This window comes from Oreochromis niloticus, linkage group LG18 (genome assembly GCF_001858045.2).
Source record: "Oreochromis niloticus isolate F11D_XX linkage group LG18, O_niloticus_UMD_NMBU, whole genome shotgun sequence".
In the NCBI taxonomy this organism is placed as follows: Eukaryota; Metazoa; Chordata; class Actinopteri; order Cichliformes; family Cichlidae; genus Oreochromis; species Oreochromis niloticus.
This window is the reverse complement of record NC_031982.2, coordinates 32,963,791-32,989,404: the sequence shown is the minus strand read 5'-3', so window position 1 is coordinate 32,989,404 and position 25,614 is coordinate 32,963,791. Positions and strand designations below refer to the sequence as shown.

The 25,614-nt window shown below is 44.4% G+C and overlaps 1 protein-coding gene across 4 annotated transcripts in view; it reads right to left on the bottom strand.

The window, feature by feature from the left end:
• Positions 1-25,614, bottom strand: part of efr3a (EFR3 homolog A (S. cerevisiae)) — a 106,815-nt gene that overhangs the window by 17,809 nt on the left and 63,392 nt on the right. For all 4 annotated transcript variants that reach the window (XM_019353966.2, XM_019353964.2, XM_019353965.2 and 1 more), the window contains 8 exons: positions 22,253-22,393; positions 11,286-11,364; positions 9,932-10,067; positions 4,911-5,078; positions 4,660-4,774; positions 3,076-3,127; positions 1,252-1,424; positions 1,091-1,166 (listed from right to left, as the gene is read on the bottom strand). In XM_019353966.2, the coding sequence (XP_019209511.1) occupies positions 1,091-1,166; positions 1,252-1,424; positions 3,076-3,127; positions 4,660-4,774; positions 4,911-5,078; positions 9,932-10,067; positions 11,286-11,364; positions 22,253-22,393 (940 nt within the window). The remainder of the gene's footprint in view (positions 1-1,090; positions 1,167-1,251; positions 1,425-3,075; positions 3,128-4,659; positions 4,775-4,910; positions 5,079-9,931; positions 10,068-11,285; positions 11,365-22,252; positions 22,394-25,614) is intronic.

Here is a 25,614-nt window from a genome sequence, read left to right as displayed (position 1 = left end):
TGGAATAACCTGCTTTAGCTCCTCCCCCTACTTTTCTTCTGATTGGCTGCCCATTGCAAATATCTGGACAGCAGAAGAATGAGGCGGCTGCGCCCCTGTATTCTTCTTATTTAAAGAATGACCACCAGTATAACAGGTGACTCTTCAAACATGTAGCAGAAACATCGCTCCACACGGTGCTGTCAGCTTTTCTTGTTTGATATTGTTAACATGTACAAAAAGATAAACAACGATTTTTTTCATGTTTTTAATTGATAAAAATCTGCCTTCTTTCTAAAAACCGGACTTTCTGCCCCCTGCTGGCCACAAGAAAGAATGCAGATTTAAGCCAGTTGTACACTGGCACCCTACAGTGTTTATACTATACAGTATCTATACAGCCTATGATTAAATTATCACCTCGCAAAGATATTTGGACCCAGCGTCGGGGCCGCTGTAGCTCAGGAGGAGCTCATCTACCAACTGGAAGGTTGGTGGTTAAATCCCCGGCATGCTGAAGTATCCTCGGGCAAGATACTGAAGCCCAAACTTCCTGTGTGAGGGTGTGAAAAAGTCCTTGTATGTGTGAGTGTGTGTGAATGGGAGAATGAGGCTTGTAGTAAGAAAGCACTGAGTGCTCAAATCGGCTATAATTATGCATCATCAGATCCTTTAAAAGTCCTATTCTATATTCTGAGATGCATTTTATTTTTTTATATATATATATATATATATATATATATATATATATATATATATATATATATAATATATATATATATATATATTATATATATATATGTATATATATATATATATATATATATATATATATATATATATATATATATATATATATATAATATATATTTATATATATATATATTTATTTATATATTAATTTATATATTAATTTAATATACATTTATTTTGTAATTTCCAGTTGGCAGTTTGGATTACTGCGTTTCCCAACTGTTCTGTGCTGTGTGTCACATTTTTCCCTCCACCAGTGGCCGATTAAAGTTAAATGAGGTCAGCAGTAAAAGATTGAGAATCTAACAGAGTATTTCTTTAGAAAAGAGAACCTGTGCCCTCAGCGGGATTATGATACCTTCTTCATGAATGCAACGTCTTGCTTGGAAATCTTCTCTCTCTTAATCTTCAGTGCGGAGACATTAGGAATGATTCTGTAACACAGCCGGACACGAGAGCGTCGTTAAGCCTGGCGCTAGCACCGCAGGGCTCGTGTAAATACCGTGAGCGATGCGCTACCTGATGCCGCGCAGCTTGGCGCGGTTGTCGTGGCGGTCGAGGATGTTGTGCAGGATCTCGAACACCAGCTGCCTCAGCTCGCTGTCCTCCATTAGAGAGATGGAGAAGAGGGGGTCCAGGAAGGGAGGAGGCAGAGCCGCCGCCATGGACTTAGACTTGAAGCCGGAGGTGACCTGAGGAAGAGAAGACAAGGTGAGATTCATGGCGGCGTGAAGCAATTAACCCAGAGGGAGAAACAGCTCATCGGCAGAGCTTAAAGGTTACGTTCACAAGCAGCTGAGCGTGTGCCAGTGTTTACTTTTCCCACCGTTTGTGACTCTGACGTGATCATTTTCGATCAGTGTGAACAGCCGAAGACAAATCTGATCGTTATCACAATCACGCTCCATGTCGGCACGCCTCACTCTGTTGCTGCGTGAGATTTCAGAGCGCGTCGAGGCACAAAATGACAAACAGTACACTGTTTTTAACAAAAATTCTATCCTGTCAGAGACACGCATGCAGATGCCACACTGATCACTGTAACGTGTAACGTGGACCATGTGATCAGCCAGAGCAGGGCCTCGCAATACATGCACATCACAGATGTATACGCAGTAGAAACCATCACAACTCGCTGAATTTTTAACATTCAAAGCGTTTGGTTTGTTAGCAGCTGCTGCAAATGAGATGCTTTAGTGTAACTTTGCTGAGTCTCGCTGTGAATGATCATTCAGCTTCAGAGATGCAGAAATCTGTAATGAAGGAGACTCACCTACTTCAAACAAGGTGAGAGGGTGAACTGAGCATGTCAGCTGGTTCTCCTCTCACTCGGTGTTCGTACATGTGCACTGTGGTCTAATTTACCAGCGTAGTTATTAAATGACTCTAATTTAATAATCCGACCCTGTGATGGACCTGCAACCTCTCCAAGCTGCGTCCTGATCCTCGCCCTGTGTCCAACGGGATAACCTCCGACCCCTCGTGAAAATGGAGGACGGACATATCGTGTCTTCATTCAAGCATTATGTAAAAGTAGACCCTGTGTCTGTGACTCCCAGCAGCCTGGGTGAGTCCCTGCTTTCACCCCGACTACAAACCCTGAAACATCTGGGTTTTCTCCCAGCAGTCTGCAAAATCACGCACACACACACACACACACACACACACACACACACACCTCATAATGCTCAGCCCCATCTGCTGTCGCATGGCGTTATAAATACTTTGACCTTTCACCCCTCCTCCAGCTGCTCTGAGAAGCAGGTGGCGGCGCGACGAGGGGAGACGAGGACAGACATCTGTAATGAAGCGGCGAGAGAGCGGGCACGAGGGTGCAGCAGGGAAAGGAGCGGGCACGTGAGAGTGTGTGCATGTGTGTGTGTGTGCACGTGTGTGTGTGCATGTTGGTGCCACCTGTGCCTCCTCGTCTCGGGGAGATGAGGGTCTCTCACTGAAGCAGATAATGAAGGAGAAGGAAACGACTTCGTGCAGACTTCGAGTGTTACACAGCCAGAGCTCCAACATGGCCGATAATAAACACACGAGTATGACTTTCATGTAACTGCAGACGTGTCATTAGGACGGAGAAACACTTCACGATGGAAACTTTAATCACGTCTTTGATGTTTTTAAATTTAGAGAACATGACTCAATGTGAGGACGTCCAGCATTTTCATCCGTGGATATTTTGGGGTTTGGTTGGTGTGGGCGGGACTGTGCGCTATTTTAGTTTTCATTATTAAAGCTCAGGTTTTTGTACGCCGCCGTCTTTGTCTCGCTCCCATTAACGGCGCATTGTTCCCCTCTCACAAACAGCACAGAGGGAACAAACAGAGGACTCACCATGATGAGGGAGCTGAGCAGCATGGTCTGGATCCGCTTGGTGCCCTGATGCCTGCGTTACACAAAAGATACAGAAACCCCGTCAGGACCGACCGCAAACTCACAGTGTCCAGTACAGCAGAGCGGAGGCCAGTCAGTCCCCACAGGCTGCCGTGTTACATGTTTACAGCAACTATATGACAAATAAGAAAGCTGTGAGGTTCAGAACACCCAAGAAGTCTGAAATGACCGTATTTTACCTGTGACTTAGTATTTATTAGTGTCATTGTCAACACACGATTGGTTCAGACCAGCAAACGTTTATAGAAGTGTGAACACTCTCTGAGGATCAGTTAATCAAGTGTGGCTCTGAGGTAATACTCACCTTCTGAAATCACATAGAGGCAGTGAGAACGCACTCAGTGTTTTTTAAATAGACTTCACAGAGTGAAAACTTCATGATGCATCGATGCATTTATGCTAGCATTAGGTGATAGCTTTAACATGCAGTCCAGATGTGCTCACCTCTGCCTATAAAATACCAAACAGCCGAAACACAAAACCTGAAGCTTCAAAATGAACGCGCACTGACGTCCAGACAGTCTGTGGTTTTCTTCACAGTCTGGAGACTCAACGTGAGGAAGAAGAGTAAAGGTGCTGTAAGCAGCAGCAGGATAGCTTCAGTGTTGACTTTTACAGTGAAACACTGTCAGACCTCCTGTTAGCAGCATCAACAAGCTGCAGAGAGAAATTACCCGAAAAGGAGCAGAGAGAGCGAGTGCCTGTAGGTCTGCGAGGAGGAGGAGGAGGAGGGCGTTCGTCTGATTTGGGATTATCTGCCCTTGCACTCTCGCCTGAGGGATTAGCTTGTTTTTCTTTCTTTTTTCTGGCTGCAGGGACGGGTGCACCGCGGGGTGTCCAGGAGGTGAAGTGAGGACAGATTAAGAGAAAGATTTGATGAAGAGAGAAAAAATTGCGAGCTTATTCTGTAGAAACTGCTTCCAGTGTTACACGTTACAGCGCTGAGCTAAAAATCAGCACAGCTTTCACTCCATGAAACCACCTGAATAAAAAGGTTCAGCCCAAACCTCATACAGTGCTGCTGAAGGACCACAAACAGAGTTAAAGTACTGAAAAGCGATGTTTTGACCTAATGACTGGCTTTTGGTCTCTGAGGATAAAATATAATATAAAAATGATTTTAAAAGACTTTTAATCAACAGCTGAACTACGAAACGTATCAGCCAATCACATCGTTTTAATGGACCCATGCAGTTGATGTCGGGACAGTTTAAACTGTGCTGTGACAGTAAAATCCACTCATCGTCATCATCATCATCTTCGTCATCGTCATCATCATCTAGCTGCAGGGAAGTCTCGTCTTTGTTTTTCTCAGCAGCTTCATGAAAAACTCCAGAGCAAAGAGGAGGACCTGCTCCTGACAGTACAGTCCTGTGAGCACAGCTCCATTTGTGACGAGCGACCAGCAGAATCGGCGCCTTAGCTGCACACTGTGTCAGCGGCGGCGTTTCAAAGCTGCGAGCTGACTGGCTGCAGCTACACAAGGGAACCCCTGGGTCTCTGGATAATGAATGTGTGACTCACCCAATCTTGACTGTGTCCAAGGCGTGACAGGGCGTCCCGTACACTGGCACTTTGCCCATGATGAACATCATGACTTCAGCTCGCTGGTAGTCTGGCAGATTTCCACCGAAGAAGCCTGGCAGCAACGCCACGAGAGACAAAGATGAGTCAGAACTCAAAAATAAAAACGTTGACATTGAAGGTGATCTTTACTAACACATGCAGGCACATGTTCATTAAGACACACTCTGGAGTGATAGAGGAGCTCGTACCGATGGTCTGGATGATGGCGTTCTGGACGATCCGCTCCTCGCTCTCTCTACCGCGGACGGACGAAACGCTGGAGGCGGAGTTCCTCCTCGAGCTGTCGCCCAGCTCAAAGTCCACGCTCATCCTCAGGTGTTTGAGCAGAGTGTTGAACACCTCCAGCACGGTGGGCCCTGCCATCACACACGCGAGCAGGTTAAATGAACAGCACAGGAAACATTAGCCTGACATTTTCGTAAACAGGAACAGACGGGATTCGATTTTTTGTTTGTATCGGGCCTTTTAACTACTTTGTAGGAGCTTTGCATAGGAAAACTCACAAAAAGGTGAAGAAAGAAAGATTATTTAATCCTACAACAGGGCCTGTTTCGTTGCACCTGGTGTGGCTCAAAGTGTTCATTTATTCTGAAGGCCAGTGGCAGATGTTGTAGAAACATCTGTATAAACAGGGCGGCTGGAGGCACCTGGGTCGGGCTCTTTAATGAGTCGTTTAAACATGTATTAGTCAGCTGTCACTAAATGCAATTTGGGGTTTTGCTGACACTGCTTGTTGTCCACGAGTGGCTGAGAGTCACAAACTTTGATTTTGATAAATACCTGCAGCCTCACCCAGCTGAAGCCATTCACATACTCGGCTCAGTAGCGTCAAAAACACACGGACTGGTCAGAATCTCACAGTAAATAAAATTCTGTGGTTTTCACACAAATTTCAGGTTTCAGATTTACGTGATTTGCTTCCCTTCGTTGGATAAATCCCACGCTCCACCCGAGCGGCCACATTTTTGTAGAAAACAGCTGTTGAAACCTTCAAGATGTGAACAGTCTCCATTAGTTTCAAACAACCTTCGTCCTTAAATTGAAACATATCGACACTCCTGCGTCAGACTGAATGAGTGTCGAGGAGACACACGTGTAACATGTGCGCCGATAGATTTCCTCCTGTGTCATCAGGTCCGCTCGTTTCTACCCAGCTGATCTCTGGCTGTGTTTGCTCCACACATGCTTAGCTCTGGCCCCCTTAAGCTAACATAAAACAGTTGACTGGTATTTAACCAATAATCAGGGGAAATATACAGTTTGACTGCTTCATTAAAAATAAGACAAAACATTTTTACTAAAACCTTAACTTTTATTTCATGGATAAACTCGGGAAGTAAGAATTTTAAATACTTTTCCATCAGGCAGATGTTGCCATGTTACCAATAGACCAATTAAAACATAAATAATTTGGAGAGCTTCCAGGCTGCTGTGATAATGAGAAGAAAACATATTTGCTTTAAACACTTAAAATTGTCTCGTGAGCTATTTTTGGTGGAGCTGAACCTGCAGATATCCGACATGAACTGCAGCAAAATACACAGGAACAGGCTCTGCTTTGCAGTCCTAATTCACTCTGTCACAGAAAGCAACACCTCAGATTATTACAAGCCAGCGCTGAACGATGGCCCGGGCTGCTCCTGGCACAGCAGGGACTCGCTCGTTTAAAGAAGACGGAAAACAGATAAACTTTAAATAAACTTGGACAGGAAAATAAAAAACAACAAATGGAGATGGTAATATAAAGCTACATTAAGTTTTAGCAGATATTATTAATATGAAACGCAACATTACAGAGGTGCCAAAGTCCTGCAGTTCCTCTGGTGGCCACTTGAGGCCGCCTCCAAAAGTGAGTCAAGCTCATAAACACTATAAAAGATGGACTTCGAAGGTTAACACGTCAACCAGCGTGCAGCCTGTTTCTGTTGCTCCTGCTTCTGTTCTTTACTTTAACTTTTTCGTTTACTTAGTACTTTAGAGTGTTCGCCTGTTTTAATAACTTTCTTTTATATAATTTCCTTATATTGTATTCTGATTCTGACTTAAAAGTGAAGCTAATGCATAAGTGCCTTAAGCTTGCACTTTTATAAATGGCCAGTAGAGGGTGATAACTGGTTACAAAAAGACTTCCGGTCCTGTAAACATGTAGCAGGTCAGATAATATATTTGGAGATATATAATAATCTAATATTCCAACAGACGTTTTTTTCTTCTTTCCGACATGAAGCAAATCGATTTCCCTAATATTTGTCACGAGTTGTTATTTAGTCGATTAAGGTCAGCTGGTTGTTGTTTGTGGCGTTACAAACAGAGAAATTGCAGAGTGCCCTCTAGTGGCCTACTATGCAATGTCAGCACTTATAACATGGTTGAAGGATGTTTCTCCATCGCTTCTTTACCTTTTTCTTATTGGCTGCCATAAATGTCAATACAGCAGATCAGCCAATAGCTAACAGTGGCTGATATTAATGGTCTGCCAGTACACGGGTCAGGCTGCAATGCTTTGTTTCATAAAGGAGGATTATCTGACGACTGCCCGTCTGTCATCACATCCAGCTTCATGGTGACGGTGGAAACGCTCATCTTGATTTAAAACGGGACTTCACAAACCAGTGGGTGACATCACAGTAGCTACATCCATCTTTGTAAATCTCACAGATCAGGATTCTTTGAATGGCTATGTTTCACTTTCTCTAGCAGTCTGGGAGCAAACAATTATCTGCAACAAAACATTCTGACTTACCTTTAGTATCTCTAACATTGGCTCTAATCTACTGACACAGACTGACTCACAGCATCACACGACGGTGCTATTCTACATACCACCAACACTCAGCTACACAACCACAACGTGATCTCTGCGCGTCTGCAGCTTCCCCCGTTTACTCAGCTCACGGTTCAGACACTCTCTGTGGATTTGTTCCAACGTCACGTGACACAGAGTGACCAGAAAGAAATATATAGAATATGTACAGAGGGCGCACTGTGAAGAAACCTGTAATAAACCCTAAATAAACATTACTGCTCGAGCCAACCCTGCAGAACCTCTACAGCATCAGGGCAATCAACCTACTGGTATTACTGGGACGTAGGTGCTCACCTTGTTAACTGGGAGACGCTGCCTATGTAAAGGCTGACAGTATGACTGTTATTTAGTGCTGTTTACACCTAAATCTCAGAGACAAATATCACAAAATGCTGCAGAAGCTGACGATAAAGCTGACCCTTCCAGTCACTGCAGTGTTACTGCATTACATCAGATTATAACATGATCTGGTTCTGGTCAGTCTGTGTACGTTAAAGTTGAACTGGAAGTATCTGGTGGTGTATTCCTCATCATCATCATCATCATCTAAGAGCTCTATGAGCGTCTGCTGGTAAAAGATAAAAAGAGGAATAAAGGGGAAAGAAACTCAAGAGACGAGAGGTTCAAATAAATTAATTACTTCTATTTTTTTTTTTAACCTTTTTTATAAAGAGAACAAAACTTGAGATGTGAAAGCTGTGATTACCCAGAATGCTCGTTAACGCCGAGTGTGTGCTGAGGGGGGAAGTCTGCAGAAGCTGCTCTACTCTCAGTTTAAATCCAAGCACAGGGTCATACCGTACCGAGCCACAGATTGGGAGGAATCGTGTATTCGCTTTCAAAGGTGAACACGTCACTTCTTTTGGAGCCTTGGATCATTCCTACCCAGGAGGAAGGTTGGGTTTTATTTCCAGGAAGAGGCAGTAAAAATAATTACTACTTACAGCTTTTCTTCAATTAAATACACTCAAGTTTTTAATTTGTTTTCACACCTCAGTGGGACAGAGTAATCTGAATGTTTTCTGTTGACTTCTTTTCTTCCTAACAGTGAAAAACTTCTTGATGATTTAATTATCAGGCAATTAGCATCTACAAACGTTCAAGCAGAATGAAACCCCGGGACAGCAGACACAACGTGACAACATCAAAAACACTCGAGCACCTGTTTAAACATCGCCGACTTCTGCCTTTACTTTGTGCTTCCTCAAATTCAAACTTGTTTCTTCAAGTTTGGGTAACAAAGTAAAACTTGTAGCATAACTTTAATTTCTTCCAAGGTTCAAAAGTCTAAAAAGATCAAAATTTCAATAACATAAGAGTCAGTTTTGCTTACTCGATGACAAATCTCATATATAAAGCCTAGGATTTAAGTTCCTTCAACCTGTCAACAGCTGCTGAGAATCTGCAAGCTGCTTTGCAACCCTCCTCCACCCAGCGCCTGCTTTTAATGCTCTGTTCAACTTAATAAACAACACAACTGTAAGTTCAGGTGAAATAAAGACACATTTTCACTAACGTGGTCCCGACAGGTAAGAAGCCGAGGAAGACGCAGCAAAGCTTACATCTTAAAACAGCTGAAAACAAACAACAGAAAAAAGGTCATTTTTGTCTTCATCAGTTAATCGGCTGATTGTTTCAGCTCTCTATTTAGTAAGAGTGCAGATCGTCTTTTAACAACTTTCATCTCTAACCAGCTTAGTTTGAGCTTCAGTGGGAGGCGTTTATGTCAACGCTTCATCTGGACCGTGACATTTTCTCCTCGGCTTAATAATCGCACATACGAAACAGAACTTGTTACTTCTTCTAGCCTGTCAAAGGAAAATATTATTAATATATACTATATATACACTGTCTTTTGGTTTTATGGTTTTAAACTAAACATACGGAGCTAGAAAGGTAACATCGATGTGGAAGTGTCAAAAACTGTACTTCCTCTAATCTCCACTTGAGGCCGCCTCTAAAACTGATAAGCTTTCTCTGGCTGCAGAGAAGCAAGCTAAAGGCGAGGCTTCATAATGTCCACAAGCCAGTGAGAACAGTCACGGTGGCCATCTTTGATCTTATTAAATACATTTTGTCGTCATACAAAACAGCCAATAAGAATGCACACATAATTATTCCAAACTTCAAGGAAAAGTAGAAATCTGTGTTTTCCCAACACCCTGCATGGATGCACGTATTTAATTCTGATCCTGGGTAATGCTGTGTCAGATTCTTTCTTTACATTAACGCCTTCTCTGTCTGTGCCTCTACCAGCATGTTGTTTTTGAGTTTGACACGTTATGGCCATCTGCAGACTTGCAGTGGTAAAGCTAATGACACCATTTTTTAAACCTCAGAGAGGTGATGACATCTTCCTCCACGACCTCCTGCAGAGGGAAGCAGTCCGTCACTTAAACTCACCCACAGATCCTTTGGCGGCGATGGCCACCGTCTCCAGGAGCACCTGGACGATGCCGGCTCTGACCCGCGGCGTGTTCTTGTTGTGAGTGTCGAGGTGGTTCAGAACCTGCTGGATCACGTGGTGCGAGTGCTGAGCCTGAAAAAGCCAAAGAGGATTTCAAATGATGTTTGGAACAAATATAAAGTTTGCTGTCGATCACATGGTGAATGTCAACTTCACAGATAGACTGTATATAAATGATGGAGCAGCTTCTGAAGCCCAGTCTTATAGACTAGAGCGGGCCGTGTTTTTAGACCAGACGTGACGAGCAGCGGGAAACAACACACTCGCACCACGGTGAACAGTATCGATCAGCAGGTAGGTCCGCTGTAAAGAACACGCTGATCATCATCTGTTTTACTCTAAACGCGACCTTTGTTTACAAAATGAGCATCACGTTAGATTTAATAAGACTTAAAACCACGAAACGAGACCATGAACTAATCAGAAAATGTTGAATTATGTCATATGTTCAAGTTAAAATTTGGGACATTTTCCAGTAAATTTCTCTACAATGACAGTTCTCTGAACCAGGAGTCGCCTCCTGCTGGCCATTAGAAAGAATGCGGCTAAGTGAGACTTCTGCACTGGTTTAATTTTTCAGTTTGCAATAATCATTTATGATTAAATCCTAAAATCATATTATGTGATTTACTATCATACATTAATCGAATAAATCACTTTTTTTCTTGCAGAATTATTAACATTAAATAAAAAAAGTTTACAGTCTCTGCAGTTAGTGCACATCTGAGCAGGTGCGGCTGATTCTGTTATGCTGAAGCAGGATTTATGTTAAGCTAGCTGCTGAATGCAGATACTAGACAAAGTGTTCTTTCATTTGTTGCTAATAAACCAGCAAATTTCCACTGAAGCAAACATCTTACAGTGGCTGTAAAACTGGACACACTGCAGCAGCAATAATCCGCTCATAGAAAACAAACAGGTGAAAGTAAAGACTTTTTCTTCTTTTGAAGCATCTCAGTTATTAAAAAGTAGCGGTCTGTAGTATTTCCTGCTGGCTGTGTCTCCTTTTCTTGACCTCTCTCTGTGCAGCTGAACTGCAATAAAACAGTTACTTCAGAAGGCGACCTTTGACATCGAGGAAGTTTTTGGGAAGCTGCTGGATGTGAACTTGACCTTAAAACATCTCCAGCAGCTGCTTTAGAGAGAACTTTTCCTTTTTAAAGACTCGGCATGTCAGCGGAGCTCTCGACTACATGCTGCACTGTTTTTTTTGACTGCTTCCAGATCAAATCAGTTCAATTTTTTAGCCCCTTCCATCTCGACCTACGTGTCACAGGATGTGCACCGTACCTGGATGGAGTACATGATGATTCTGAAGCAGGAAACTGCAAACTCGTTGGGGTCCCACAGGTGATGGTTATCCAGGTGACTGAAGGAAGAAGAAAATAAAGTGATTATTCGATTGACCCAACTCTGAGGAGCATCCCTGCAAAGACTGCATCTTTAAAACGACAGTAAAATCCAGAAATGGCACACAGACTCGGCTGCATGAATGAGTATTGATTTTTAATCTGTGCAACGTCAATATTAGTGTTATAATTAATATAATCCTAATATTATAATCCATCAGGGGTTTTCAGAGGTTGGTGAACTCTCTCCTGTCCCTCTGTGTCTTTAGAAATAGCCGGAGCTCCTTCATCCTTCCTGCTGCTACAGCAGTTGTCCTGTTAGCGAGTTCGGGATGAAGCCGGACTGACGGCCGGCTCATGTTTGTTGTTGTCAGATCTCCCTCTCTGCTGTTTGGCTGCTCTGAATTATTTAAAGAGTAATAATAATGCTGCATTGCTCTGAGCCACAGATTCAGAGTCAGTTCAACATTTTTATTGTGTAACAATGAAGAACGACAACACAACAAAAACAAATAAGAGTAACAAGAACAAAAATAAAAAGTTCATCACTGACTTTAGTCAGTGGATGTTAGACTTTGCTGAGCGTCTGCAAATTAAATCTCATCGTGGTTCAGTGATGAGCAACAACAATCATCATCAGCCTTCATGTCAGAATCACAGCCCAGCTGTGTAAGTGAATGATGTGCTGCTTGCAGACTAACACAGACAGATTATAATTAGATCATGCAGAGGAGGATCAGTCGCATAAGCACAAAAATGCAGGAAAATCTGACTAATCCCACCTCTGATCCGAGATGGGAAAACACAGGCCGTGAACACGTATGTGCTTAAACATGAACCGAGTCGCAGAGGCTCGCACACACACGGTCACAGATTTAAAGAAGCATCGCGTGGGTGTGTGTGAAGGTGAGGAAGAGGAGCGTAACGATCGATAACAGCAGATTTAATCACCTCAGTGGGAGCGAGGTAAACTCATTTATCGCATATATCTGCATACACACAAACACGCGGGGAGGACGGCTTATTCGCCCAGCGGCTCACAGCTCACAGCGTGCAGAGCTTATAGAAAGAGACGTGAACATTAATCTGCAGAAACAGACAATAAAGCTTAGATCGTGTTTCTGGTATTTGATGAATTTATAGAAACTAAGCAGCGACCTCCAGGGCTGACCAGAGTGCGTGGAGAGATGCAGTTCCTCTGACGGCCACTTGAAGATTTCCATCTCTGCTTTATCTTTAGAGCTACTTTTATCTTCTATCTTTAGAGCGCTGGCTCGTCTTTATCAGCTCAGGTTTGTGTCTGCTCAGGTATCAGGTTCATTTAGGAGGCTGCTCAAAGTGCAAACTGCTGTTTTTATGGCCGTTACTTCATATCCTCCCTGTATGAAGCACAACAGTAGCCGCTTATTTACATCAACACTCTGATCGCTGTGAGGCACATTTATCTGTTCATATGATTCAAGATGGCTCTGCTACGACTGTCATCAAGTGGGAGTTTTCCGTAACTGGAAAATTCATGTTCATCAACATGGATCGATAAATAAAACGGCGCCGTGTGACGACGTGCGAACGGGTGAATGTGGCTTGTTCTGTAAGGCGCTTTGAGCGGTCAATAAGTCCAAAGGAGATCTTTATGTATGCAGTCCATTTACAGGCTCGTATTGTAGGCGTGGATCGATTATGTGACAACAGACGAGAGCTGTCAAAGGCCACGCCGCGGCCCTGCGTGAGAGCAAGGCGAATAAAGATGGAGGGATTGTTTCCAGCCCTGCTGAGTGACCCGTACTCTGTCATTACACATCAGTTCATCAACGCCACCTGACCATCACAGATTTTTCTATAAATTCCCAGAGGAAAGATGCACTTCAACGGGAATTTGACAGTTTCAGGTCTTTATGTCTGTGAAGGTTCTCGATCATCCAGGCAAACGTAGTCTAAGAAGTTTGGAAAGAAAAGCGTCTGCAAGTGTTCATCAGAGAAGCTTCTTCAGTTCTAAGAACAACTGGTGAAGAGTCTGCAAGAGGGTCATGGACCACTGTTGATTCTCTCTAGTTGGAAAATCAGCAGGACAATCAGAACAATATTGTCATCCCTTATCAGACTCAGAAGTTTCTGATAAGGGATGACAATATTGTTCTGATTGTGTAGCTGGTTTATCAGAGAAACTCAGGGGAGTCTTCTCCAAGCACGACATCCCAGTTTACTTCAGACCCAGCAACACACTCAGACACAAACTGGTTCATCCCAAACACAAACCTAACAACGTGGTGTATGCTGTACAGTGCAGCGAGGAATGCCCAGACCTCTACATCGGAGAGACCAAACAGCCACTTCATAAACACACAACATAGAAGAGCCACCTCCACGGGACAAGACTCGGCTGTTAATCTGCATCTAAAGGTCAAAGGTCAACTCTTTCGAGGATGCCAATGTTCACATTTTGGACAGAGAGGACAGATGGTTTGAAAGAGGAGTGAAAGAAGCCATCTATGTCCACTGTGAGCGACCATCTTTGAACAGAGGCGGTGGTTTACGACACCAACTGTCTGCCATCTATAATCCAGTTTTGAGTTCCCTCCCCAGACGCCTTAACGCCCACTCACATCCTGGGCCATCTGACCTCAGGAAATCACATGATAGGGTGGGGCTAGGTTCAAAATGAGCTCACCTGAAACCTTGGCTGATTGTGACCTACACCTGTTTTCACACCTTGGGCTCATGTGATTAGGTAGAGGATCAATATGGGGTCCACAACCCTCTTAGGGACACTACCACAGGGCTTAAATCGCTCCACCTAGTCTTAAAACTGATGAAGCTTCTCAGATGAAACGTCTTCAAGAAACGTAAAGAAGTCCAGACGCTTTTCTTTCCAAGCTCCTCAGACTCTACTTAGTCTCTACTTTCATTAGTTTTACCAAACAAATAAAAACAACTTTACGTGATGAAATTAAGTTGATTTTACTTTTTTTTTTTTTTCTTTCTCTTGGCATCAGTTTATTGAGGGACCATTTTAAATGTCCATCATCCAGAAAACTCCGTGTGCCTACGGAGCTACATCCTTCAGATGGTTACAGTTCATCTCTGGTCGCTGTGACTCTCAGCAGTGCAGCTCAAGATGACCAAACACTGGATGCTCGAAGTCTCTGACAGCAGGTTTGGAGGAGGGGTTTAATTCTTTTACAGCTTCTGGAATATAATGCATATAATATTTTTTAAATAGTCCAAATCACAGATGTTAAAGTTGGAATATGGGGAAAATGTTCATCCGATTTCAGGCTGACATTCCCCGGATGATGCTGTTTTTTCTCATTCTGACCCAAACCTTAGAGAAACAAACAGGACAGGTAAGGATTTCCCAAACACAGTGAAACTTCAGCCTTTATTGTGAAAGGACAGTGGAGAGAGACAGGAAAGCTGGGACAAACAGGTTTCCTGCTCAGTCCAGTAAGCAAGGCTGAACTGGTGCACCGACCGGCTAAACCCAACAGTCCTGCATCACACCTGCCTGCAGCTCAACGCCACAATAACCACGCCTGCTACACAGCAAAGCCACGTATGCATTTTAGAACATGTGACGAGATACACCGAGATCTGACTGATTATGTTGAATTTACCACCTCTGCTGAAAACGAGGCATTAAAAAAAAGAGCCATTTAAGTATGTCGGGTAACTGAACGTACAGGCCTGAAACCCTGAGGGTGACTCGGCGGTCTGACAGTAATCATGCTTTTCAGACATAAAGAAAGAGAGTCGGGAGTAGAGAGAAAGGGGAGAGCGATAAGGACGACTGGAAGCCGTTATCATGAGAACAGTTCTCCACCGTGACGTCAATCCAAACACCCCAAAATCTCCTCCTCCTCCACCCCCTCCGTTAACCCCAATCCTTGCTTGCTATTTATAGTCTGAAGACGCGCCCCCCGTCCTCCTCCCTGCAGGAGCAGCGTGGGAGGAGAGAGCGGCGCAGAGAGGAACGACGGGCCGGGAGCGCGGCGGCTGTTCAATCGAGAGAAAAATTAAAGAGTGGACTGCACTAATGGGAGTCTTCAGTCTTGTTCTGCTGCTGTCAGGCTGTCGGTTTTCTGAATGAGGCTGTAATAGGGGGGAATGTATTTGCTATTCAGAGAGCGTCGCAGCTCTGCAGACACACCAGAAAATCTGACGTGTGATTTCTGTGTGTGGTCCCAGCAGGTTAGAAACAGGTGATATACGAGTAAAAGAAAGGCTACAGGCTGTTAATTATAAATGAGAAGCTGCTATAACAGAGAACCACTGCTGAGGAGACCAGTCAGAGGACACACTGCAGGATGCTGCTGTGTTTCCTTCCCTGCCTGAAGGTGGCGCTGCTCCCCCTGTGCAGTAAAACTTTAATCACTACTGGCAGACTGATTGATGAAATACCAACAGATTTATGAAACATTTCTTCTGCTGCTGGTTACAAACTAACCCCAGAAAACTAAATGCAGCCCCCGATCAGTCAGTCAGCTCCACCTGCTGCGTTTAAACCCCACCTTCAGCTACGGCAGGCGCGCTGGTCTCCAAATAACCACGCAGGGGAAGCATAACCTCACGTATTTATCACCCTGCACGGTAAAATATTTAAAAGCCTACTGGAGAATAAAATGCTGAGCTGAATAAAATATGACCGCTGAATCTTTAAAACCTGTTGTCGTGTTTCTGAATCACCTCCATCAGGTCACCAAGCTTCAGCCTTACACATTCAGACACGTCGGCAGCACCTCATGTGGATTTCACAGGGACTAAATGTTTCTGCTCAGCGGCTTTACACACAGAGAAGCAACACAAACCATCTTTATCATCATCAGGCTGGATTATTCCGACACTGCAGCAGCTCGGCGGCATCGCCTGACCTGCAGGGGGCGCACAACGCTAGTGAGTCAGTCAGAGCCGGAGGTGACACTGAACACACAAAGTACAATAACCAGCTGGAAGTATGAGAATGAGACACTGCTGCAGTGTTAAAGGCTGGTTATTAGAGGCTGAAGGAGTGTGTGTGTGTCTGTGTGTGTGTGTGTGTGTGTGTGTGTGTGTGTGTGTGTGTGTCTGTGTGTGTGCGTGCGTCTGTGTCTCTGTGTGTGTGTGTGTGTGTGTGTCTGTGTGTGTGCGTGCGTGTGTGCCTGTGTGTGTGTCTGTGTCTGTGTGTGTGTGTGCAGTTGGCTTACACCCTGTGTCGAGTGTCAGACCTCAGATGAGCTCTGACTGGGTGTCAACAGAGAGGAAGGAGGCATCACAGAGTGAAGACGGGCCTGAGTGACACAATCCAACAAATTACTCGAAAACAAAAATGTGAACTAACAAACTCTTAAAGTGTCCCAAGTATTAAAGTAGTCTTCTAGTTACACACAAATGAGGTACTTTACTTGGGTATGACTTCTCTTTCATGCAACCCTTATGATTCAGAGGAGCTGAGGTGCTTTTTGCACCTCACTAAAATTATTTGACAGCTTTGCTTCCGTTAAAAATGAGTAATTTTATTTATTAATCTTTCTATAAACTGCCCATTCAGTCAGCAGTTTTATTATCCCAGAGGCTAACGTGACGCCACCTGACTGCTTCTGTTTAGCACAGGGTGTCTTTGTAATCAGTGGTTCATGTTCTGGTCGTCACACATGATGACACGGAGGGGTGGTGGTATATCTGACAGGTGTATGAGGAGGCACTGGGTGATTGCTGATTCTATTTGTTTTTTCCATAGACTGTATTTAAAAGATGGGCACAGCCACCGTGACGTCACTGATTGGTTCGTAAAGACCTGCTGTGAAGCAGGTGAGGGGTGGAGAACCAAGTGCACCACAGACAGCTTGTGACTGATTACTCTTGAACGTACCCTCGATAATCCTCCTTCCTGACTCTAATAGCGACCACGGTTTACTAGATTAACTGCTCAGATCTCCAATTGAATTCAATATAACTGAAAGTGTTTTTGCGACCATGTGTTGCCCCCTGCTGGCTATTAAACAGAATGCATGTTTAAGGCACCTTTGTGCTGGCTTCACTTTTCAGGCCTGGAAGCAGCGCACTGTGGGGACTGACTCGCTTCTGGAAGCAGCCTCAAGTGGACATTAGAGGAACTGCAGACTGAGGAACCTTTTATTTGACTTCATGTTTCACTGTTTCCCTCGCTGTAACGTGACACTATTGGCTACTTTCAGATGACTTCAAACTGCATGTAGGGAGGGTGGGTCTTATATTCCACAGGTGAGAGGTGGTGGTTTGCCTTTATTCCACTCACTTTCACTCACTGCTAAGCTTTATGCACTGAAACCTGCTCAGAGTCAGGAAAAGATGGTGATTCAGGTTAAAAAGCACCTCTTCACAAAGCTAACCGTGATGGCTGATGAATATTGAGCTGGGAGTGACGAACCTTTCTCCCCAAAGAACACCCTGTGTCTGCAAACACCAGCAGCTTTGACAGAAGTGTTATTGAACACCCCAGGAACGAGAACAGCCTGAAACTGAACTTCATACTGGAGCAAGATGGTGGTGCTGTGGAGGTGGAGTTTGCATGTTTGTATGGACGGGTTCTCTCCAGGTGCTCCAGCTTCCCCCACAGTCCAAAAAACATGCACGGGGTGAACTTGTTACTGTAAATTGAGGTGTGAATGGTTATCTGTCTGTGTGTTAGGCCTGAGATGGACGCGGCGCCTGTCCAGGATGTACCCTGCCTCTCGCCCTATGACAGCTGATAGGCCCCAGACCTGAAGAGGGAGGGATGTTTGTTTATAGTGATGCAGTAAAATGGCGCTGCTGTTTTCACCAATGCATGCTTTACTGCATGATGTGAATGGGTGAATGTGGCCTGTAGTGAGTAAAACTTGGACAGGTCTGTCCATGAAAATTTAACCTGGATAAATAAAAGAGGACGATTTAAATGCCACCGGAGTAGTAATAATAATCTAACTGCATTCTAAGGAAAGAAAAGCGTCTGGACTTTTTAAAGTTGCTTGAAGACGTTTCACCTCTCATCCGAGAAGCTTCTTCAGAACTGAAGAAGCTTTTCTTTCCAAGCTCCTTAGACTACGATGACCTGGATGACTGAGAACCTTCACAGACAATCTAATTGCATCATACAAACTAAATCTGAAAAGCCATTTTCCTACATATATACTTTACTAAAACAAAAATATCAGTGTTTTTATTTAGACTTTAACAGACCAGAATATTTCCTCCATCACTGCAAAAACCCTTCTGATTAATGTTTGATAGAAGAGCTTAAAGTCCAGGTGAAACCTCTCAGCAGCTCTGCAGAGGATCTGAGCTTCATAGGCTGATAGTTTTGTTGCACATTTCCTGCGTAGCTCAATCTGAGCTCCTCCAGCAGCAGGTGGAGGTCTTCATCAAATAAGCTCCAGGTGTTTGTTCTTCTAAACTAAAGCCTAAATAATCTCAGAGAAAAAAACAGAATTGTGTTTGTAACACAGAAGCTGGAGACCTGGGAATAAGAGAGTTTTCCCCACAGCAGAGATGTAGATTTGCTAAGCTGTACATTTCCTGTCAGGCACAGCTCACAGCCCACAGAATGAGACAGAAAATGAAGAGCGTCTATTTAAAGCTTTTCCTCCTCCTGGTGATTGTGTTCTGCTGGTAGAAAAGTGATTTTCCTCCAAGACAGACAGCCACATTGATTCACACAGACCGAGACAGTTTAATAAAGCCAGGGTGGAAAGAAAGAAAAGTCTGAAAGACGGGAGAGGCCAGTTTGTAGCGCCATCGCTGCAAATTACCCTCGATGCGACATCGAGCACATCTTTGATGCATGCGGGTTTGCAACAGGTCGGGATGCATTTTATCCCTTAAAGAAACTGATCCGGGGTCAAACGGGTCACTGATGAGATGGTCACGAATGTGAGGTCAGCCTGAGGTCATGTTTCAGGAAGAACAAAGGGGGAAGAAATGAAGAAGAAAGGACGGCGAGCGCTCAAGTATTTATTTGAAAAAGCTCTGAGGCATGAAACCAGCGAGAGGTGAGAAAAGCTGCCGCTCGCTTCCTGAAGAGGCCCTGCAGATGTCAAACAGCCACAGTGGTATTGTGTAATTAACTGCTAATGGCAGCATTAAGAGGCTCGCTCCCCCGTCTGAAAATACAAGCAGCGGTTATACAGTTAATTAACAGTCGTCGCTCTGACTCCAGGCTAAGAAACAACAATAAAAACACAGAAGAAGAGCGAAAAATGATTTTAGCTCATTTCTTTTCTCACAGCCGGCCTGTGAGTTTAACTCATATCTGACGACCTTCAATGATCAGTCCTGACACCTCAGTGCGTATCAATAAAGACGCGGTTTGATGACCACTTCACTATGTGTTAATAGACCTCTCTGCATTGATCTCTGTCTCTCTTCCACAGCATGTCTATGTGCCTATGTGCCGCGCTGGAATGATAGCGCTGTGCAGGGCGGCTGCTGTGTTCGCTTCGGATAACTCCTCACCCCCCACCCATCCCCGTGGCTTGTCATGTCCTTCATAATGTTGTGCTGTGGACATTCATGTGCTTTTTGTGCAGAGGAGTTTTTTTGTTTCCTGTTCTCATGCTGTCCTACCATGGAAGCACAGCATGAGTAGGGGTCTCTTTTTTTCCTCTTGTACTTTCCCATTGTAATGTACATTTCAATGTTTTTTCTCTAATGCTACCAATCTCCGACCTGTATCCCCATGTAATGTCTGTGTTTTATGTATAAGGTTGGGGGGGTCCCATTTCACTGCAGGGCAACCTGCATGTGACGAATAAAGCTTTGATTGATTGATTGATTTGTCTTTATCCTGTTTTCCTTCTCTCACCCCAACCGGTCGCAGCAGATGGCCCCGCCCCTCCCTGAGCCTGGATCTGTCGGAGGTTTCTTCCTGTTAAAAGGGAGTTTTTCCTTCCCACTGTCACCAAAGTGCTTGCTCAGGGGGTCTTATGATTGTTGGGTTTTTCTCTGTATCTATTATTGTAGAATCTACCTTACAATATAAAACTCCCTGAGGTGACTGTTGTTGTGATTTGGCGCTGAATAAATAAAACTGAACTGAATGACCATTAAAGCAGATTCTGGGTTTTTCCAAGGGTGGCTGCATGCAGACCCTCCCCAACTTCAGCTTTCTTAAAAACTGATTTGTCACAACTGATAAATGTAACATATCATGTTTTATACAGTGTTACTTTAAAACAAGCAACCCATTAAAAAATAAAGATCTAAAAGCATCCATCTTCACTAAGATACTTTAACAGCACTTTTTCACTGGGCCAGTTGATTGTTCAGTTTGTGGTCAGCCCAGGCAGCGTGGACTGCTTTAATGAGGTGCAGTCGTTGAGCAGCAACACTTGTTGCTGTAACGGCAATTAAAACTATTCTCAGTTTTCCCAGCAAAACCAAACTAAACTGAACTGAACTATTCAGCTGCAAAGCTACTCTAAAGCTACAGTAAAGGCTGTGCATGTGCAGATAAACTCTCAGCTGAGTTTGCCATCATCTTTGATTTGGGCAACTTTGCTGCAGGCTGACAGCAGCTCTGTACTTCCTGTGATGAAATGTAGAAACATGCATGTGATGGTCTGAGGCTGGACGCTGCTCAGAACTCATCTACAGAGGCAGAGCAGCAGTAACGCATGGCTTGTTTTTGCATTTCTAACATGATGTGATTTAATAAAAAGTATATTTATATAAATGTATAAACTGTGACTGTTCCTGTTGTTCTTCTTTGTTTTGGCATCTTTATAAAATCCATCCGTCTGTATCGCAGGTGGAACTGAGGCCCAGCCTAAACCAACCAAACTGACAGCACCGCCTGCAGAGCCAGGCTGCTGAACACAAAAACCTAAACAGCTACTTTAAATAACTGCACGAGCCGCGGAGGATAAAAGAACCGCCTCCACTCATCGGTGCAGAAACAGAGAAAACCTCAGCGGGCTCAGCGTTCGCTCGGTAATTGTCCAATTTAGGTGAACAGTGCCGAGTAGCAGGCCGGTGCATCCAACAGGAGCAGCGTCGAGGATCTCAGAGTCCCAGGAGGGGTTGATGAGGGGGGGGCATGATCAGCGGCTGGAGGCGGTGTGCAGCATTCACGTGGCGGCTGATAACAGAGCTCATTTAATTTCCTCTGTGTGCTGGGAGTCAGAGAGGGTGTGAGAGAGAAAATGAAAGAAAGCCAGAGTATAGATATATATAAACCTGTGTGTGTGTGTGTGTGTGTGTGTGTGTGTGTGTGTGTGTGTGTGTGTGTGTGTGTGTGTGTGTGTGTGTGTGTGTGTGTGTGTGTGTGTGTGGGCTTATTGATGGCGGATTTATTTGGCGTCCCGTCACCTCTCCTCCGCTCTGTGTCATGAACCCAACATGTAATATAAATCTGCCGTGTTTCCGCGGAGTGACGAGGAGGCGGCAGGAACGCGAGGACGCTGAGGCGATGTGGAGCAAACACAGAGATGCTGTCATTATTTTTCCAATCAATAACAGACCGCAGCGCCGCATGGATTCAGCACGGCTGCTCAAACTCTGGATCAAACACTGCATATACTGAAAAAAGCTGGTAACACTATCTCACTCTTTTAAACTGGGAATCAGATCTCTGTTCTAACCCCAGGAATGCGCGCACACACACACACACACACACACACACACACACACACACACACACACACGTTTCAATCTTCAAGCCTCACAGAGCAGACGAGGAGGCAGGAAGTCAAATACAGGCAAAGCAGGGAGAAGCCCGTCAATTTTCAAAATAAAAGACTACAGACAGACTTAAATGCTCCGTTTCTGAAACACTCGTGGATCCACCGTACTCCTGATAATAAACCGGGGAAGAGATCTGGAACACTTATGGGGAGCTTCTCATACCTGATAGTAAGTCTGAATCCTCACACACCGACAGGAGTAAAGGGGCGAGTATACGATACTTCAGGTACTCACACCAGCACGGGCCGCACAGCGTTGTTCATGTTGCCGTAGGCCGCTCGGCCCAGCAGCTCTCTGAAGCAGTTCTCAGCCAGCGCTGACGGGTTCTCCTCGCCATCCTGACCCGCCCCCGATGGTGTGTTTGGGTGCCCCGCCCTGCCAGAGAGAGCAAAACAACAACAGAGAGGTTGTTTAGAAAGAAAAATGAGAAATCTCCCCCCCCCGCCCCCCCCGGCGACCGTTTACAAGAAGAAACACAAACACCTTAAACAAGCTGGACTGAAAACAAGGAAGCAAATTATTTACTTAAAGTTTAAATGACTGAACAACAACCAAGAATCAATTTATTATATCGAACACAAAAATCTGTACGGGAGGAACGACGCGAGAAGCTTTCAGGGCATGAGTAAGGGAGGAAGGAAGGGAGGAAGGGAGGGAGGAAGGAAGAAAGAAAAAGTACAGAATAACAGGAGAAGAGATCTGAAAAGAATCAATCAGAGCAGCTGGAAAAAAAGGAGAAATCAATGAGAGTATCGACCTGCCTCAACCAGAGGTAGGTGTGTGTGTGTGTGTGTGTGTGTGTGTGTGTGTGTGTGTGTGTGTGTGCGCAGACAGTCTACATTAGGAAACAGAAACAATGCAAAGTCTGTGCAAGGAACAAATTTTAACAGGTTTTCCTTCACTGTGACATCAGAAAAGCGAGAAGAAGTCAGGACTGAAATAACAACTTTGATTGGCTCATCGCTGAATCATCGAGGTTTCTGTCAATTAACTGACTGAATAACTGAGCGTTCAGGCCGGCTGCCTGTCCGATGGGTCAGCTATCGCAAACTAACGCTGCAAGCCTTCAAAGGCTGAGGATTACGGTGTTACTCTGGAGGGGAAAACTGTAATAAAATCAACAGTAACCAGATAAAAATCAAACTACTGTAAACAGAGAAGAAACACAGAGTTATAGAAACGGCCAACAGCAGCCGTGCCCTTGTGTCCCACGCGTTGTAGACATTCACAAGCAAAAAATAAGAGCTGAGCAGGAAGCAGTGGCTTTTGATTTACTGGTCAGGTAGCCGCAGCCACAGTCATGAGTTTGGGTAGTGACCTAAGGAATGAGATCGAAGATGTAAGCAGCAGAAGAGTGCATGGGCTCAGCCTTAGAGACAGGCTGAGGAGCTCAGAGCAGAGCTGCTGCTACGCCACATCAAACGGATGCAGTCTGGGTTATTTAGCATCTGACGAGGATGAGACGCCAATCTGTGAGACCACATTCTGCAGAGACGAGGCCTCTCTGCTGGTTTTCCAGAACAGCTGCAAAGAGGCAGGTCTACCTGCCATCAACCACTCCACCCCAACCGGTCGCAGCGGATGGCCACCTCTCCCCGAGCCTGGATCTGCCAGAGGTTTTTCCTTCCCACTTCCACCAAGAGCTTGCTAATAGGGGGTTTTCTTTCTATTATTGTAGGCTCTTTACCTTACAATAGAAAGTGCTTTGAGGTGGCTGCTGCCCTGCGTGATCAGATCTGTGCAAGGAGCAGAAAACAACTGCAGACATTCAAGGTTTGCAGAAAGAGTCTGACCACTTAAAAGACAAAATAAAGGTGTTGGAGACACTTAAACATACACAGACTTTCCACTTCAGGGTTAATAACACATTTTAACAAGCTTGTAGTCCTTTGCTCGTTCCCAATAAACCCATTTGTTGCTTGAAATAAACCTTTTTCACTCACACATAAATTTGTAGAAGCAAACTCGACTCTCTTCCATTGTCATAATAAATAAACCTGCTTTCTGCAGGCATGAATGCAGAGCTGCTTTAATAACTGAGCTGCCTTTTCAGCCAAAACTCAAATCCTGACAGATTTTGGTGGATCACTGTCACCTGCAGAAAAAGAAAACAGTGTGAGAAGCAGGAGCTGCAGCCCAGCAGAATGAGTAAATAATAATGAGCAGAAGATTTCAGAGTGCGGCTCTGCAGAGGTGACAGTAAGCCCGCCAAGAAATGTTTAGAGCTGCAGCTGCAGCTCAGGGAATTCTGATATCAGAAAATAACAAAAGTAATCCTAATGAGCTGTCAGACGATGACGTCTAAAGCAGGGCCGAGATGTGGAAGAGCAGGAAGAGAGAGAGATAAGAAATGTTGAGGATTCCTGTTTTGTAATTTACAAACGTCACCTTCCAGCCAATGAGAAGCGAGTCCTCTCACGCCCGTGGGCTCTCTTCTCTGTAATGAGACTGGACCTGTTGTGAAATGTCAGCTGACAACAGGGTTAAAGTTCAACTTATTTGAAGCTCGAGCTCGTTGGGCGAGGTGTGAAATCTGAGGTGTGCAAGCTGTCCGAGACAGCACCGCTGCAGGGAGCGTCTTTCCTGCTTCTGAGGAACGCGCCGACTGAGACTGACGTGAAGCGGTGCGGTCGGTAACCGCGGTCCTGAAGATGCTGCAGAGGGCTGTCAGCGACGTACATGAGCCACGTAAGGTCAACATGGATGTTACATTTGACCATTTTTTATATTTCTATTTCCTGCCTTTGCTTTGGGGTCCTGGTTGATATTTTATCATTCTGATTTTTAGGAGACCCTAAAAATTTGGAAACCCCGAGGATGGCGGTTGTCCTGCACCTGCGCTCCAATAAACCGGCCTCAAGAGCACAAACAGGAAACAGTCGTGTTGTTGTAGTGATGCGTGTGGACACCAGAGGTTCACTGCTGGTTAGGGGTGTGCAGTAAGGATGAATGCGTTTGGCTTATTATGTTTATAATGTGATTAGCATGGCGTTTAGCATCCAGCGCTCTGAACTAAATTATACTGTCCACGCTCACCTTTTACTCCTCATTTGGATCATGCCGTATAAAACCAGCGAAATCTGAGATCTGCCACCTCTGACCAGGTAGAGCCTCCTGCCTGACCTCCTGAGAGTCAGCAGGACTTTTTGTACAATAACTTTATCATATTTAACAAAGTCCTGTAAAACTTCAGCTTCATGCTGTGAATATTTACAGGCCCTCGAAGCTCTTAGAGATGGAACTACATCAAATTTCCCCCCATTGAAACCATGTTGACACTCACAAAATGAGACTGTGGATATAAACTTGATTTGGTTTGAGATTAAATGCGTTTGTATAGACAGCGCCTGTATTTATAAAGAAAAACCCAACAACAATAATACCTGTGTAGTTTGAGGGCCTGTAGTCTCAGATTTTCTAATGTAGTTTAAAACAACCATAAAATATTAACATTTTAAAAAGAAACTGAACTACTGACACACAGCTACGCGCTTTATTAATGACCTGTCGTTGTTCCAGTTAATATTGTTGGACCTGTTTTTGGTCCTGAACTCGTCTCATCTCAGCATGAGGTGGACAAAAATCAAATTTAAACT